Consider the following 17,070-nt stretch of genomic DNA (forward strand, 5'->3'; position numbering starts at 1 on the left):
GCCGAGTGTGGGAGGAACTTGATTATCGGCTTGATGTCTGCCGAAACACTAAAGGGGCACATATCGAACATTTGTGAATGCCTAAAAAAACTTTTTGAGTTTTTGTACGTGTGTGCAAAGCATTGTGAAAATATCTCAAGTAATAAAGTTATTGTAGAGCTGTGAAATCGCTTCAATCATTTGTAATAACCATGTACTTGTTGTCCTTCCTCGTGTCGCGACCAGGTCAGCTCCCCTTTGTTAGGGCGATCGCGGCTGATAGGCGAGCTCGCGACCCACGCATAGCGCTGGAGATTGCGGCCCGGATAAGCGAGCGACGCGGCGCGTGATAAGCCGAGATAAGGCGCCAGCTGCGGCGGCGGACCGCCGCGCCCGCCAGTGCGCCTCTGGAAGGTGGGACCGCCGACCACTGCCCGTCGTCTTCTGCCTGCAGACATGGCGCCGCCGCGCGCCCTTCTGGCCATCGCCACCCTCTGCTCGGCCCTCGTCGCCGCCCGAGCTGCCGCGCCCAACGGTACGTCAGCCGCCGCGCATCTGCACCCCACAGCCACTGGCTCGGACGTGGATTCAGTGCTTCATCTGGAGTGGGAACATCCCGCCCAGATGAGCGAGCTGCAAATGTGTAACGTCGTCAGAATTCGACATAGCACGCAGAGATTCGAGAGTAGCTTTCCCTGTGTACTGCAGGAACGAGATCGATGTTGTAAGGGGCAGTAGAATGAAAACGAGGCAGCTGGGGGGAAAAAAATCCGGTGAAGTGGATTCGCACACCTAGGGTTCCGTACAAACATAATTACGTACAAAGACAGTTCACCCATCTCGAGAAACTGGACGATTTTTACCTGCTATAGACGTTGATACTGCCGAGATGTCGGTCCCAGGAATTCCAACACTTAGGCTAAAGTATCAATTTTAAATTGAAAGTCGGACAACAAATATCAAAATGAAATACTTTTTTCGCATCACGTAATTACAAAGTAACAATTTTCTGTTTTTTCTTTTTTTTTTCCTTTCCTTTCCTTGCACTGTCGAACCTTGCTTCTCACCAAATTTCATCACGATATTAGGTCAACGGCAAGTACCATAGAGGTGTCGATACGTTTGCGCGTATCAAAACGTGTAACTTAAACGGCCGTATTTTTTTATTGCACTGACTTAGAAGATTCATATCGGTACACCGCTAAGGTACTGTTGGCCTCAGTAAGTGACGTAAATCTCAAGCTGGTACGCCTACCCGTGCCTGATGTAAAGTCGTCTTAACAGACGGACTGGCGGACACACACGCAGCCTGATAACAAATGACAAAAAATAATTTTCGGTGTGATAATATTACAAATGTACAATTTTTGTATTTTTTCTTTACTTGTAACCGTGAAATCTTGCTTCTTGCCAAAGTTCATGATTCCAGATCAACGGTAACTACCCTATAGGTTTTGATAAGTGAGTTTTCGAGCAGCAAAATACGTCACATAAATGGTCGTATCTTTTGATTGCTTTGCCTCAGAAGCTTCAGTTCTTCTTACTTCTCCGAGGCACCGTACACCCTAGTGTGTGACGTAACTTTCAACTTGATTCCTCTGTACTTCCTGTTCCTGAGAAAAACGGATTTTAACAGTAGGACAGACAGGCGGACAACAAACGTATCCTATTGTTGTTGTTTGTTGTTGTGGTCTTCACTCCTGAGACTGGTTTGATGCAACTCTCCATGCTACTCTATCCTGTGCAAGCTTCTTCATCTCCCAGTATCTACTGCAACCTACATCCTTCTGAATCTGCTTAGTGTATTCATCTCTTGGTCTCCCTCTACGATTTTTACCCTCCACACTGCCCTCCAATGCTAAATTTGTGATCCCTTGATGCCTCAAAACATGTCCTACCAACCGATCCCTTCTTCTAGTCAAGTTGTGCCACAAACTTCTCTTCTCCCCAATCCTATTCAATACCTCCTCATTAGTTACGTGATCTACCCACCTTATCTTCAGCATTCTTCTGTAGCACCACATTTCGAAAGCTTCTATTCTCTTCTTCTCCAAACTAGTTATCGTCCATGTTTCACTTCCATACATGGCTACACTCCATACAAATACTTTCAGAAACGACTTCCTGACACTTAAATCTATACTCGATGTTAACAAATTTCTCTTCTTCAGAAACGCTTTCCTTGCCATTGCCAGTCTACATTTTATATCCTCTCTACTTCGGCCATCATCGGTTATTTTACTCCCTAAATAGCAAAACTCCTTTACTACTTTAAGTGTCTCATTTCCTAATCTAATTCCCTCAGCATCACCCGACTTAATTTGACTACATTCCATTATCCTCGTTTTGCTTTTGTTGATCCTATAAGGGCGCCATTTTTACGGGCTGAGGCACGGGACGCTAAAAATAAGTAACCTGTTTACTATTTGTAAAGTGGGCCATCCCATACTTTGCCAAGGTATTTTCGATCACGCTGCGGAAGTTTCGCTGGGAAGCCCTTACACGACTTCCATACGGTTCCCTCGCGATTTCCGTATTTTTGGAGCCCTGCAGAAAGGCTCTCGTGACCGTCGATTTGCTTCGGACGGAGAGGTGCGTGCGTGCGTAAGTACAATCATGGTTCCGTAGGCAACTGCAAATACTTTTCCATGAACGCATTGACGTCTTGCCTCACGATGGGATAATGTATCAACAGTTACGGCGATTACTCGTAAATAATAGACAGTTTACTTACCTTTTTCAATCTCAGTCGTTTCCATTTGACTACTCCGTATCTCAACAGAGGACGATGCGCACCGTCATACCAAGTTTTCATTCCTAAAACGACACGAATCCATGAAATAATACTTTAATGTTAAGAAGGACGATTAGCTATTTAAGTCTCAACGCTCCGTGTAGAGTAATGAAATTCGTTCCGTCCTCATACTTGTAAATGTGCCAGTGATTGTGCATCTCTCGGAGGCCAAATTTCCAAGTTGCGAGGGAGGTAAAGTAGATCGATGGTACAAGCCTTTCTTGACCCACGAATTAGTTTGCAAGAAGGAAAGAAGAAAGGGAGGAAAGAAGCAAGATTGAGTTTAACGTCCAGTCGATATCGAGGTCATTAGAGACGGAGCACAAGCTTGGATTGCGTCAAGGATGGGGATGGAAATCGCCCGTGCCCTTTCAAAAGAAACCACCCCGTCATTTGCCTACAGCGATTTGGGGAAATAGCGGAAAATCCAAATCTGGTTGGCCAGACACGGCTTTGAACAGTCATTCTCCCGAATGTGAGTCCAGGACTCTAGCCACTGCGTCACCGCACTCGGTAATCACTTTACTAAGCGTGACTGTACACTAGTTGATTGCTCTGTATTAAATATCACGTCCGCTCAGATACTTTCCTGAGTTATTTATCAGATAAGTAGCGCAACATTTCATAGCATAACACTGTAAACGAAAGTACTGGGAATGTCGTGGAATTTTGTCATCAGAAAATGTGATTGGTTAAATTTTCAACCCTTTATTCTCATTTAGGCGCATTCACAAAACGCTTGAAAATAGTAACTGGTTTTGGGCTACACTGGCTCTCATTAAACCACAAAATAAAAGCAGCAAATCGTGATGGCAGTGACAAATAATCCATTCTCATACTCAGAATATATGACAAAGCATTATGCGTCATTGTGACCACAATTTGCTGTCTTCATTCTAAGCTTCTAATTATGGCCAGTATAGGTAGACAGCGATTAATGATTTGAAACGTTATATGATTGTGTTAAATGAAAATGAAATGTTAACAATGATGTTTGTCGCGTGTAACCAACAGGAAGGTTATTAGAGTTTTGAAGCTCACCCCTATCAGAAAATTGTTCCAGAGCTTATTGCTGAACTTTGGAAGCAGAGCGGGGAGGCAGGCACTATTTTGGACGAAGCCACAGTGAAGGTCGTTTGCGCTGAATTCCTCCCGCCTGCCTGTTGAGGAGGGTATCGCATGGTGCCTGGTGAGAGTGCCTGTGTAGTGTTGTGACTGTGTGGTGGTGTTTTGCACCAACAACGGTTAGAAAGAAGGGGAAGTGTGCGCTTCGGTGCCAGCACACGTGTTACTACTCTGGAAAAGCTGAAAGGGGTCCGAACCTAACGTCATCATCCGATAGACGGATCATCATCAAGTGTGACTCAACGAGACTGCCGAGAGGTTGGGTCTGAAGCTTCGGGCACTGGCACGCGTTCTGGTTCCCAAAAATATACGTCGCACCTCTCCTCAGCTTCCCAGGTACTCCGGTGACGGAAAATTTCTTCCAAAAAGGAAATCGAATTTCCAAATCTGGGATCCAGGACTACCACATCTGCTTCGCTTGTCCTGCTGGGTGGACTGGTACACGACGCATGCGCCGTGCGAATCGTGCACGGACTAAACCGAGTAGCCAAACGTCACGGGATGGGTTGTCCTACCAGAAGAGCTGCTGTGTGTAGCGCCCGAATGTTGCTGCTAGATGCAGCCTATGGCCTAATTACAGAGACGATATCTGACCACCTTGTCACAGGCAAGGGTGTAGTCGACATCGAAACAGGCCCCGGGTCAACTAAATTCGAACGTGGGATAGTAATCGGTGCAAAGGGCATGGGTTACAACGTAATCAGGGTTACACAATAATTCTGGTTTCAGATGTCAGCATTGTCTAGGGTGGATCTCTAAAATAGCAGAGACATAGTTAACGCGTAAGTAATATTATGACTGCAAGTGTTTACGAGCGGACGGCCGCGTCATCCCCGCAGAGCCATATTGGGCGATCGATGGTCATTTGTGTGTCAGATAGCTCCAGATTTGAAGAATAATCAACATGGTCGTCAAAGTCTACATTTGTAATCGTTCATCGTATCTGAAACCAACACGACTATAGAAATGACGAGAGCTAGCTCAATGGGAGAGGCCATTTTATTATTTCCTTTTTTTGTTACAGTGCTGTTCAAAAATGGTTCAAATGGCTCTGAGCACTATGGGACTCAACTGCTGTGGTCATAAGTCCCCTAGAACTTAGAACTACTTAAACCTAACTAACCTAAGGACATCACACACATCCATGCCCGAGGCAGGATTCGAACCTGCGACCGTAGCGGTCGTGCGGTTCCAGACTGTAGCGCCTTTAACCGCTCGGCCACTCCGGCCGACTTACAGTGCTGTGATCATTATGTTCAGCACGTTGCACAACAATTCTACGTAGCTCTTATTGCGATTCTATATATGAGCAATAAATGGCAGGTCGATTGCGAACTATGTAAGTAGCCAAGTGTCCAATCTTCAAAACTGCTGCGTTGTTCGGATTTTGACTGCTTCTCTTTTCCTTTATGTCGATGCTACACGGGGTTGTGCGATCTATGCTCGCTCGTCTCCTTCCGATATAGGACCAGATCTAACACTCAATGCAGCACAACCTGAGTGATATGGGCAGACCTCAACAATGTCGGACTAAACAGATAAAACATGTAATCATCCCGTCACGCCCCCCCCCCCCTTTCCTAATGAAGCAAAGCAGTTCAAGATATCGAAAATAGAATTAACGAAGCCTTTACTAAATGAAGTTCGAAATAATCCGAAAAACTTAAAAGTAATACTGTGCAAGCAACACTTTACTTTCAATTGGTCACACATGATTAAACATAGTTACATTTAAATTTGTTTTTAGATGGGAGCCACTTTGACCAAACACAATTATTTCTATTATAAAACTCATAACACAAAGCTGTATTTGGTTCTTTTGTTGTACCACCGATATCAGTTATAAACCATGATCGTAATTGGAACATGAGTCACAAACATAACTAAATCACAAAAATAAAATGTAAATGTAAAGGGCATTCTACTGTAGTATTTACGAAACTCGAACAGAAACACTTTGTATATGGGAAGATGGAAAATCAGCCACGCAGCTATAGACACATTCTTTGACAAAAATGCGTTAATCAGGTTCATGTTGAAAAATAATATTACAAGGTATCAGAAACCGACAAGGACGGCTGCATACGTATAGGTAAGGTATAAACAGGTCACCTGATGATAGTGTGAGCAAAGCACATGGAACACAATGAGCTACCAGTGCAATACACAGATCAATACTAACAAGAAACTTCAGCCAGAATACAAAACAAAACAGTTCCATCACAGCGATGAACAACTAAAAATTTACTAAAAATGGCAAGTTATAGAACATTTTATACAGTATGAATAAAAACACACACGACACTGGAGTAACATTCTACAATCGTCATTATTTATTTCATATATCTGTTTTCGGCTGTTCGCCAACTTGCAGGTACGAAGAAAAATATGTGGTGGAGTGAAATTTTTTTAAGGTCATAGTTTTTAAATGAGTTTGTCTACCGAGTATCTCCATTTCGAGAGATGAAAATTGTAGATGTTATATTTAGGAATAAAACGAGAGTAATTATTTCAGTGTAAATGTGATGTAATATTATTTTACTGAAATAAGATATGTGACACAGTAACTAACGAACTGTTCTGAGAAGAAAATAACTTGAACAGAAAACTTCGTTGACATGATCCAAGGGTGTGACTGTACAAAATAATCTTGTCTTTAACAGGTCGTAAATTATATATAAGATATACCTGTGAGATTAGGCAGGTAAGTGAAGCGGCAGTGATCACATAAAGTATTTTTTTACCAGGACAAGAGAAATTACAGTAACTGAAATAAAGGGAAAAGTGGGGCACGTGAGTTATTAGAGGGGTCATTTACAACATGGCCTGAATGAGTCTGCAGATACTACACATAATCGCGTCCAGGCTACGTTCTAAATTACCCCTCTTACACACGCGCTCCAATTTTTTTCTTCATTTCAGTTACTATAATTTTTCTTGTCCTGGCAAAAGAATTTTATTTTCTACAATCACAGCTGCTTTACTCACCTGCTTAATCTGACTACTAATCTTATCTGTTTGTAATTTAGGACCTATTAAAGACAAGATAATTTTGTTAAGTCACACCCTTGGACTATGTCACTGAAGTTTATTCTTCAAGTCACTTTTTTTTCTAAGAACATTTCTAATTTATTCAGTAGTTCGTCAGTTATTGTGTCACATATTTTATCTCGGTTAAATAACCTTACATGGCATTTTCACTGCAATAATTACTCTCGTTTTATTCCCAAATCTAACATTAACAATTTTCATCTTTAGAAAGGGAGATATTCGGTAGGTGCACTCATTTGAAATCTTTGATCTTACAACAGTTTCACTCCACCACACATTTATATTTGTACCTGATGATGGAATAAGAGCCGAAAACCGATTTGCGAAATTATTAATAATTATTGTAGAATATTACCCCAGTGTCGTGTGTGCTTTCTTTCTTAATGTACGAATATTTTATTTGATGACTTAATCACTTGTTTTTTAAGCATATATTGCCAACTTCAGGAAGTATTGTTTCCGAAAGTAATATTTGTCATCTTTCGTTGCTTTTCTTTGAATCTGGTATTGTCCTGATTGCCCATCATGAGCCAAGATCAGGCAGCAGAATACCAATTGGCAATAAGTGCAAAATCACAAGCAGCGACTTTACTGTAGTGGTTCGAAATGCTCCCGCAAGACTTAAAACACATCGGTCTACATCTTCCGCAAGATATTCCTACATCGAACCGAACCTAGCAAGGCTGGTGGCCCTCGCTTCGGCCGCAAAGCTTTTGGTGGCCATAGGAATAGCATTGTGGTGGGTCATGAGAGCCAGAAGCGATATTCTGTAGGTGGCAGTTCCTGTCGATTTTAAGCTATGCATCACTTTAGACAGTTTTGGGGTTGCGTTGGTGATGTGCTATTAGAAAACTAATTCTTCGCCTAGGTACAGCCACAGGTACACAACCTACCTAGAGACAGCATAGTCCGCTAACTGTATAGTTGGGTTTCTGTAAGTTTTTTTTTTCTTTCATAAAAACGCATTTTGCCTTGTTCACTACTACTGACAATTTATTTCTCTGGATCACTGCCGCAAACAAGCCAAGAACCACACTTGACACCTCACATAATACAAAGTGATTCAAAAAGAAAGCAGCGTTATAAAGAACACAAAATAAGATCACCGTGCGTTGCTCGAGAAACATCGAATCTGCAGTCCACTCCACTCCACATACGAATCACAGGTCCCTGTTCATTGAATCGACAGATCCAACAAATCAATTTCTCAGTTCTTGAAGAGCAGCTAACGTAGGGGGGATGAAGACTCTGTCTTTTAAGTATCCACATAGAAAAAAAATCGTAAGATGTGGGGGGGGGGGGGGGGGGGGGCTGGTGACGTGGGAGGCAAAAACAATGAACAGGATCTTGTTGTCTACCTCTTCCAGTCCAACGTTGTGGGATGGTGTTGTTAAGGTAAAGCCACACCTCAACGTGAAAGTGAGGCATGGCCCTATCTTGCTCAAAACTGAAATCATTGGCGCCTTTATGAAGTTGATGAAACAACCAATTTTGCAGTATGTGAGTCCTGTCACAGTTTCGCCCACAAAAAAGAAAGGTCCATAAACTTTGTGAACAGAAACGGCGAAAAACTCATTCAGTTTCAGTGAGTCTTTTTCATGTTCGACAACGGCGACAGGATTTGTGATCCCCAAATTCTTACATTATGGTGATTTACTTTACCCGACAGATAAACGTTGATTCGTCTGAAAAGATGAGCCGTTCGGAAAAAGTGTCCTCTGCCATATTAAATCGAAATTGGTATCTTCTATTATTGTAGCCGGGTTGCATTTGCTGCAGTAACTGCAACTTGTGAGGCCGCATATGCGGACGTGATTCAGAACACGTCGCACCGCTGTTTGAGGGAGCTGAAGTTGCTGGCCTGGACGCCTTGTGGACACTCGAGGGCTCGGATGTGCTCGACATTGTCATCAGACGTGTGTGGGCGACCAGTGCCCTTTCCCTTGCATATCCAACAAACTTTGTAACCGCCCCGTGAAACTGTTAAAAACTTAGTCAGCCGGTGTCGTAATTTTGAAATGAGAGTTAGTATGAATGTCGCGTAATAAATATTGCACGTGAAGCGCCGTTGCGACAGAGGCAGAGGTCAATTGTGTAAACGAAGCCACTGAATATTAAAAGTAGCGTTATTAAGGAATACACTATAGACTGACTACACAAAACAACGGGGCACGTACATTCGCGAGTGAGTGGCTCAAAATAAGAATTAATACTGTAAGGGGAATGGGTCATAAGTAGTGCTCGGATTTATATGCGCTGAAAAGTATGAATATATGCATGCATCTATGCATTAAAAATCTGATAAATATGCTCTAAAAATTTTAAAATATGCACAGTAAATAAAATTCATTATTTCAACTTTCTCACATCTTTTAATCCTCCTAAAGTAATCTGATTATACAATTATTCTTAAAACATTAATTAACAAAGTTAATATTTATTACTGTCTGTTTGTCTCTTTGTGTTAGTCTATTTTAGCATCAGTTGCTTTTATTGCAATAAACAAATATTTTTCACATTTTTCTGGAAGAAACGATTTACTTTTGTCACTTAAAATGTTTTTATACGAAGAGAAAGAGCTCTCTACATCACACGAAGTCACAGGACAGTACCGAAAAGAGGCTATGTCACTTACAGAATAACCATTAAGCTGATTTTCAGATTCTCCTTGTAACATCTTATTCACATCCCGAAGAAACATTAAACCTGGATTCCTTGCTTCAGATTTCTCAATTCTGTTGCGAAGACACTCTCCTACTTATCCTGGTATGTCTCCGACGACAGCTGCTTCGTAGACCTCAAGGGCATAAAATAGAGGCATTGCTTTTTCTTTCAAGCGTGTGATTGTGGCTGGGAGTTTACTGAAACAGGTCCTAATAAACACTAATTCACTCTGGAGACTCTCCTCATTGCAAGCACTAATTGCAGCTGGGATACTTGCTGCTTCGTTTCTGTCCATCACGTTCAGCACCCTTTTCACGTCTTCTAAATGCTCACTAAAATACAGAGCTGCTTCTATCCATGCTCCCCACCTCGTGATGATCGGATATGGGGGTAAACGAATACCTGGCATCATTCCAGAAAATAATTTTACTCTTGATGGCGCCTTCACAAACAGTTTTTTTCACAGAGGAAATTAAGGCATTTACTTCTGGAAAATACGCTCGAATTTCTTCAGCCAGTCGGTGAAGAGCAAGTGCTAAACAAGTTATGTGAACTGCCTTGGGATAAAATACCTGCAAAGCTTTAGCAGACTTAATCATTTATGCTGGTGTAACTATCACCAGGAGTTTTTCCTCTTTTTCTTTAGCGGGCCACAAAACGCGTAATGCATCACGAACAACCCTAGCAATAGTAGAATGGTTTGTTTTTTTCCAGTGCTCTGGAGACAATGAGATGAGGTGTTCCTGGTTCAGATTCCGCCATTTTTCCGACGACAACGTTGGCAATATATCTCCCACATGAGTCAGTCTTTTCATCTACAGATAACCACACGTTTGAATCCCCAATATCATCTCTGATCTCTTGTAGTACCTTAAAAGAATTATTTTATTGAAAATTTGTAAAGAACAGCCATGGTAATATGGGTCTCACTTTTTTGGGGGTGGGGGGGGGCACAAGTGTAAAATGGGGGGGGGGGGAGGATAAGTATAACAAAAAATGTTTCTTGATCGTAAACTCGTTGACACTACAGGCCATACGAAATTTTATGTTTCGATTTTAAAATATTTTTGTGTAATAGATTAACAATTCTTAAAAAATTGAAAAGTTTTAATGAAACTTAAATGGAGGGTGCGGGATATGGGGGTAGCTGACATGCAAACTAATTTCATTAAATAAACGTTTAAACTTACCTCTTCGTAAACTTTGCCAAGATAGTTTTTCCTTATTGTTGATTCATCATGAACTTTCAGTTTGGTATATTTTTCGAGGAACCCTCGAAATTCTACATTATTTAATTTATTGAAAGGGATGTTGGCTGAAACTAAGGCTTCGCAGAGATCTTTCGAAAAATTATCATTGCCATCATTTCCTCATCTGCTTGCAGAAATTGCTGCTGGTAAGGTTGTCTGGTTGTTGGGGATATTTTTATTAGCAGCATTTCTATGAGCAGCTGTTCGTAAGCGTTGTGTAATCTGGAATTTTTTAAAACAGGGCATCTATAACAATGGTATTAAAATAAAGTGAGTTTATTTTCATTAAGTAAAAAACTAACTCGAAAATCACATTGATTTTTAACTTTGAGAAAGCAAAAATAGAACTTACTCTGTTGTTAGAGTAGGATTTCCATCAATCCACTGTCGAAGTAAATAAGCTTTACTGTTCTTCTCCTTCGGCATTGTGGTAATATGGTCTCCTCCTGCGTACACTTCAGAAATCACAAAGAGCAGCAGACTAGTTACTGATTTATAAGTAGCTGACAATGGAACTTTTTCACTCTTGGAAATGTCGTTGTTGCCGCCGGCGGCTTCGTTTGTTACTAAATACAAACCGTGCTGACTTTTATGACGCGACGGCCGATTTGCCGCATGATTGTTGATCGCTATTTAGTTTTTGTTAAGCTGTCGAGAGACATTTTTATAGTACAGGAACCGCTCACTGCTGACTGCTATGTTAGCCTCATTTTTAGGCGCCCTTTTATGGATTTGTAAATGACAGAAGTAACTCCACTCAAAGCAATAAGAGAGAAATTTGCTGAGGTCGTACTCTTCTTCTTAAACTATTGTGGTGAAATACTTGCATTTCAAGAATCATTGCTGCAAAAGTAAAATATATGCAAAAATATGCAAAAGTTATTTATATATGCAATAATCCCTTAAATATGCATTTATATGCACTATCATGCAAATATGCAAAAATCCTAGTTCTAGTCACAAGTATAGTTACGTCGGTACACATTCAGTTGTATGCGGACGTACGATCGGGATAGCGGCACGTACATTCTATAATTCCCCGTGGCCGCATAAAAAGAATTGTGATTAAAATGCATTTATTCATCTGAGAAAGAAAATAATTGGACTTCGTAATTACATGAAACGAAAGACTGCAGGTTCTGAATGTCGCCGCAAATATGATCTACATTATGAAACTGACATTTGCGGCCACGGAGGGAAAGAGAAGAACACGTTCACGTTCACGTTCACGCTACCTCTGTTGTTGAGCAGCGCCGTCGTGAAGATCGTCGCCTCCACCTAAGTTCTCCATACAAAATTAAAATAATAATAATCTTCCAGCTGCAATCCAAGGTACCGTAAATGAGAAAATCGTATTGTTTCGGAAGTTGCTTTCATTATTTAGCACAATTTCACTTGAAATTACAGAGCACTTCGTTTATACGTCTTACGACCAGGACACGAAAACAAGGAAAGGTAACTAGGTATTACTAAAACTAATAAGCGAAGAGCGTAAATCTTCTTTTGTCAGTCAGTGTTAAATGCTATTCAAATGAATCTTTGGTATGAGAGTCGAATAATTATCTATAGTTTTATCAATAAGAAAAAAATTATAAAGTTTGCTTAAAACTTCCACAAAGTCGTAAATCTGCTCTTGTAGAGGCGGCTTCTTACTTAATCGACGGCGGAATGCACGTTGCTGTTGAACAATAGATTGACACAGCGCAAATTCCAACACACAAAATTATCTCTCCTTTGGTGTGGCCACGCTGCTGCAAACAACAGCGCAACTGTGTCAAAACTTTGAAGCTCTCTGTCTCCAGAGACATTCGCGATTTGTTTCGATCTTTTATAGTTTGTAATACACAATTAAATCCGTGCTTTCTTTTTGAATCACCTGGTACATCAACATTCCTCGGTTCTCTGTTTTTATAGTTCTCTTCATCAGTCCGTATGGAAAACAAACAACTAGTAGTGGTTATCGTCCTGTTTCCTATTCGTCGGTCTAAGATATACCCAAGTACCACTTCATTAGCTAGCGTCAGTCCCACGTATTTCCAGTTATTTTCTCACTGTGAGAGCTAAAGACCTCAAGTCTCTTTGTCCCGCCATGACGCAACTTCTGCTAGATGTCAGAGATAAGATATTATCGACTGACGCGTTTCTTACATTTGTTTTTTGATGTTATTGACGTGTTTCACAATGAAACTAAGTGTATTCTGTAGTCTGTACTGAGCTATCTTTGTCGGGTACATGTCATCGTGCTGTCAGGCGTCATGAACAAAACAACGATAAAAAAACCTATTTCTGTTTTAAGTATTGCTTCAAATCAAGCTCCGTTCCTGAGCCGTCAGCGCATCTGACTAACAAGCGGGTAACCTGGGCTATGTCACCACACCAAAGGGTTTGCTGTGAAGATCCAAACTACGTCTACTCAACCTTGTGAGAGCAGCTAAGGAGTTACCTGAAGTGGAACTTTCAACAGCTGACACTAATAGCCTGTGCTGAAGCCCCGTACAGTTCCTTCTCTACTATTTCTCTTCTTTCCGTTGATCTAGTAAGTTTCCCGCCAAGTTTGGAAAAGGTTTGCCTGTGAAAGCAAATCCGGATATGCCCTTATTTAACAATCATGCCGTCGCACATACAATGTTTCGACCTACGAATCAAATTTAAGAGTACGATCTGACAGAAAACTGTATGTAGAAAATTACCTAGGAAGTGAACCTAGCGCAACGGTTCATAGCGGGCAGAGTAAAAGGAAACTTGAATTTAAGTCAGCATGAGGGATCGTACCAATTATCTCAACAGGAATAAAAGTATTAAAGCTACAAGCCCTACGGGGATTTACAGTGCAAATGGGCCTGTGGACCCAAGTTGTTACAATGATACGCAAATGTAAGGAACCACTAAACACACGTTCCTTAGAACATAGGACCGCGTCTCCGCTACCTACGTCTGCACCAAAAGCTACCGTTTCTACTGAAAAGCATGCAAAGAAATGTGAAGTATGAAATTCGTAGGGACTACTACTGTTTTAATGTAAATTGCAATAACAAAATGATGATGCTTTACCAATTTCGGAAGGAATATACGAGGGTCACTCCAAAAGAAATGCACACTATTTTTTTTTGTAAATCCATCTTTTATTCTACTTGTTTGAAAGTTTTACATTGTGTAGATACATCCTTTAGGAACAATATTTTCATTTCTTCACATAATTTCCATCCCTCTCAACTGCGTTACGCCATCTTGGAACCAGCGCCTGTATACCCGCACGGTAAAATTCTGGACCAACCTGTTGGAGCCACTGTTTGGCAGCGTACACAAGGGATTCATCATCTTCAAAGCTTGTTCCTCGAAGAGTGTCTTTCAGTGTCACATGGAGCCAGGTCAGGAGTGTAAGGCGGGTGTTTCAGTGGTGTCCATCCGAGTTTTGTGATCGCTTCCATGGTTTTTTGACTGAAATGTGGCCGTCTATTGTCGTGAAACAGCAAAACATCCTGCTTTTGCCGATGTGGTCGAGCACCACTCACTCGAGCTTGAAGTTTCTTCAGTGCCGTTACATATGCATCGGGATTTATGGTGGTTCCACTTGGCACGATGTTCACAAGCAAGAGTCCTTCGGAATCGAAAAACACCGCAGCCATAACTTTTCCAACAGAAGGTGCGGTTTTGAATTTTTTTTCTTGGATGAATTTGCATGATGCCACTCCATTGATTGCCTCTTCGTCTCTGGTGAAAAATGATGGAGCCATGTTTCATCACCTGTCACAATTTTTCCAAGAAATTCATCTCCACCATTCTCGTACTGTTCCAAAAGTCCGCTGCATACCGTTTTTCTTGTTTCTTTGCGAGCCACTGTCAACATCCTGGGAACCCAGCTGGCACAAACCTTTTTTACCGCCAACACTTCCAGTATTCTGTAAACACTTCCTTCCCCTATCCCAACGTAGCGTGACGATTCGTTCACTGTGATGCGTCTGTCAGCAGTTACCAATTCGTTAACTCTCTGCACATTGTCTGAAGTGTGTGCAGTACGAGGCCTGCCGCTGCGAGGACAATCCTCAATATTTTCGTGCCCACTTTCGTCACGTAACCTGCTCGCCCACCGAGTAACTGTACTGCGATCGACAGCAGCATCTCCGTACACCTTTTTCAACGTCTTGGGGATGTTTCCCACTGTCTCGTTTTCGCAGCACAGGAATTCTATGACAGCACGTTGCTTCTGACGAATGTCAAGTGTAGCAGCCATCGTGAAGACATGCTGTAACGGCGCCACTCACGTGGACAGGTCGAACTAAGTTTGAAAACAAGCGGGAAGGATGTATCTACACACTGCAAAACTTTCTCACATGCAGAATGAAAACTGTATTTCTACAAAAACAGCGTGCATTTCTTTTGGAGTGACCCTCGTAGTACAAGCTGTGGCCGGCCGCGGTGGGCGTGCGGTTCTGGCGCTGCAGTCCGGAACCGCGGGACTGCTACGGTCGCAGGTTCGAATCCTGCCTCGGGCATGGGTGTGTGTGATGTCCTTAGGTTAGTTAGGTTTAAGTAGTTCTAAGTTCTAGGGAACTTATGACCTAAGATGTTGAGTCCCATAGTGCTCAGAGCCATTTGAACAAGTACAAGCTGTGTCATGTTTTCGCATTCCAACCGTTAATTGCAAGTCGGCCTATTTCGTTTAAGTAGAAAAATGTGTGGCAAGAAATATTATTGGAAATAGTAATTAAATGTAAATTCATACATGGTTGAGTCACGTTAATGTGACCGCCGCTTATGTTGGACGTCGACGTGCAATAACTGCTCACAGACGGAAGGTGGCAGCACTAGCAATGCAGGGTATGCGAAGCGTAGCGGAGGGGATGCGAAAAACAGCGCAGCCGCTGCCGTAAAGCGGAGACGGACCGACAGGTCTGACGTCGAAAAGAGCACGGTCGTTGGCTTCCCGGCCAAGGGCGCAAGCAATTCCGAAGCGGCTAACAAGGGGAGGCTGCCAGTTGTGAAATTCAGATTCGATTCGTACTGCCCATAATAAAAGCTCATGGCCAGAGGTGTAATGTGGCAAAGCACCAGGATGCACTTCTCAGCCGTTGTCGAGAAAATCGACAGTTAAAAGAAACCGTTGCGGTGAAATACTCTCTACGATTAGTAATCTTCTACAGCGTCATGGCGCAGCGGTAAGCGCTCGGGTTGGTAATCCGAAGGTCGCCGGATCGAATCTCGTGCCATGCAACTTTTTTTTATTATTTGTTTGTTTGTAATTCAAATGTACACACACACACACACACACACACACACACACACACACACACATATATATATATATATATATATATATATATATATATATATATATATATATATATATATATATATATATTACCAACCCGAGCGCTTACCGCTGCGCCACGACGCTGTAGAAAACTATTAAGCGTTGAGAGTATTTCACCGCAACGGTTTCTTTTAACTGTCGATTTTCTCGATAACGGCTGAGAAGTGCATCTTGATGCTTTGCCACATTACACCACTGGCCACGAGCTTTTATTATGCACAGTATGAATCGAATCTTAATTCCACAATTGGCGGCCTCCCCTTGTAAGTTTGGAAACTGTTGGCGTGCCGCCATGGTCAAAGGCTACAATGCATGGCAAAATGGCGCCATCCAAACTTGGCGCCGAGGCAGTTCTGGTGGACCACGGGTCACAGGTGACCGCCCAGGTGGAGCAAGGGGCTAGCAAGTGTCTCCTCAGCGACCGTTCAGCGAACACTGTAGCGTACGGGCACACGCCGGAGGCGCCTGGTTGCTGCACACACGCTGATGCCGTTCAGCAGCGACGACGGCTGGAATGTTCACCTCAGTACCACAACTGGATGGCGGCAGGTGACCTTTCAGATTAATCGTGTTTTATACTCCATCGGACAGATGGCCGTCGATGTGTACGGCGTGAAATGTCTGAAAGCAAACACCTTGCAACAATATCCGGAAGGATCCAGGCCGGAGGAGGCAGCTTTATGGTCTGGGGAATGTTTTCGTGGCATTTCCTGGGCGATTCCGTCATTCTGAAAGGCACAACGGATCAGCATAAGTGCGCATCTATCCTCGGGGACCGTCTCCACCCCTACATGCAGTTTGCTTTCCCTCGGCACGATAGCATCTACTAGCAGGACAACGCAACGCGTCACACAGCTCGCAGGGTACGTACGAGGTTCGGAGAGCAGCAGGATGAG

General features: G+C 42.4%; 1 protein-coding gene across 25 annotated transcripts in view; it reads left to right on the forward strand.

Moving 5' to 3' along the window:
* The first annotated feature begins 392 nt into the window (after positions 1–392).
* LOC126101588 (mucin-3A-like) overlaps positions 393–17,070 on the forward strand; it is a 400,051-nt gene continuing 383,373 nt past the window's right edge. For all 25 annotated transcript variants that reach the window (XM_049912245.1, XM_049912250.1, XM_049912247.1 and 22 more), the window contains exon 1: positions 393–514. In XM_049912245.1, the coding sequence (XP_049768202.1) occupies positions 436–514 (79 nt within the window). In that variant the 5' untranslated portion in view covers positions 393–435. The remainder of the gene's footprint in view (positions 515–17,070) is intronic.

This window comes from Schistocerca cancellata, chromosome 9, assembly GCF_023864275.1.
Source record: "Schistocerca cancellata isolate TAMUIC-IGC-003103 chromosome 9, iqSchCanc2.1, whole genome shotgun sequence".
Classification (NCBI taxonomy): domain Eukaryota; kingdom Metazoa; phylum Arthropoda; class Insecta; order Orthoptera; family Acrididae; genus Schistocerca; species Schistocerca cancellata.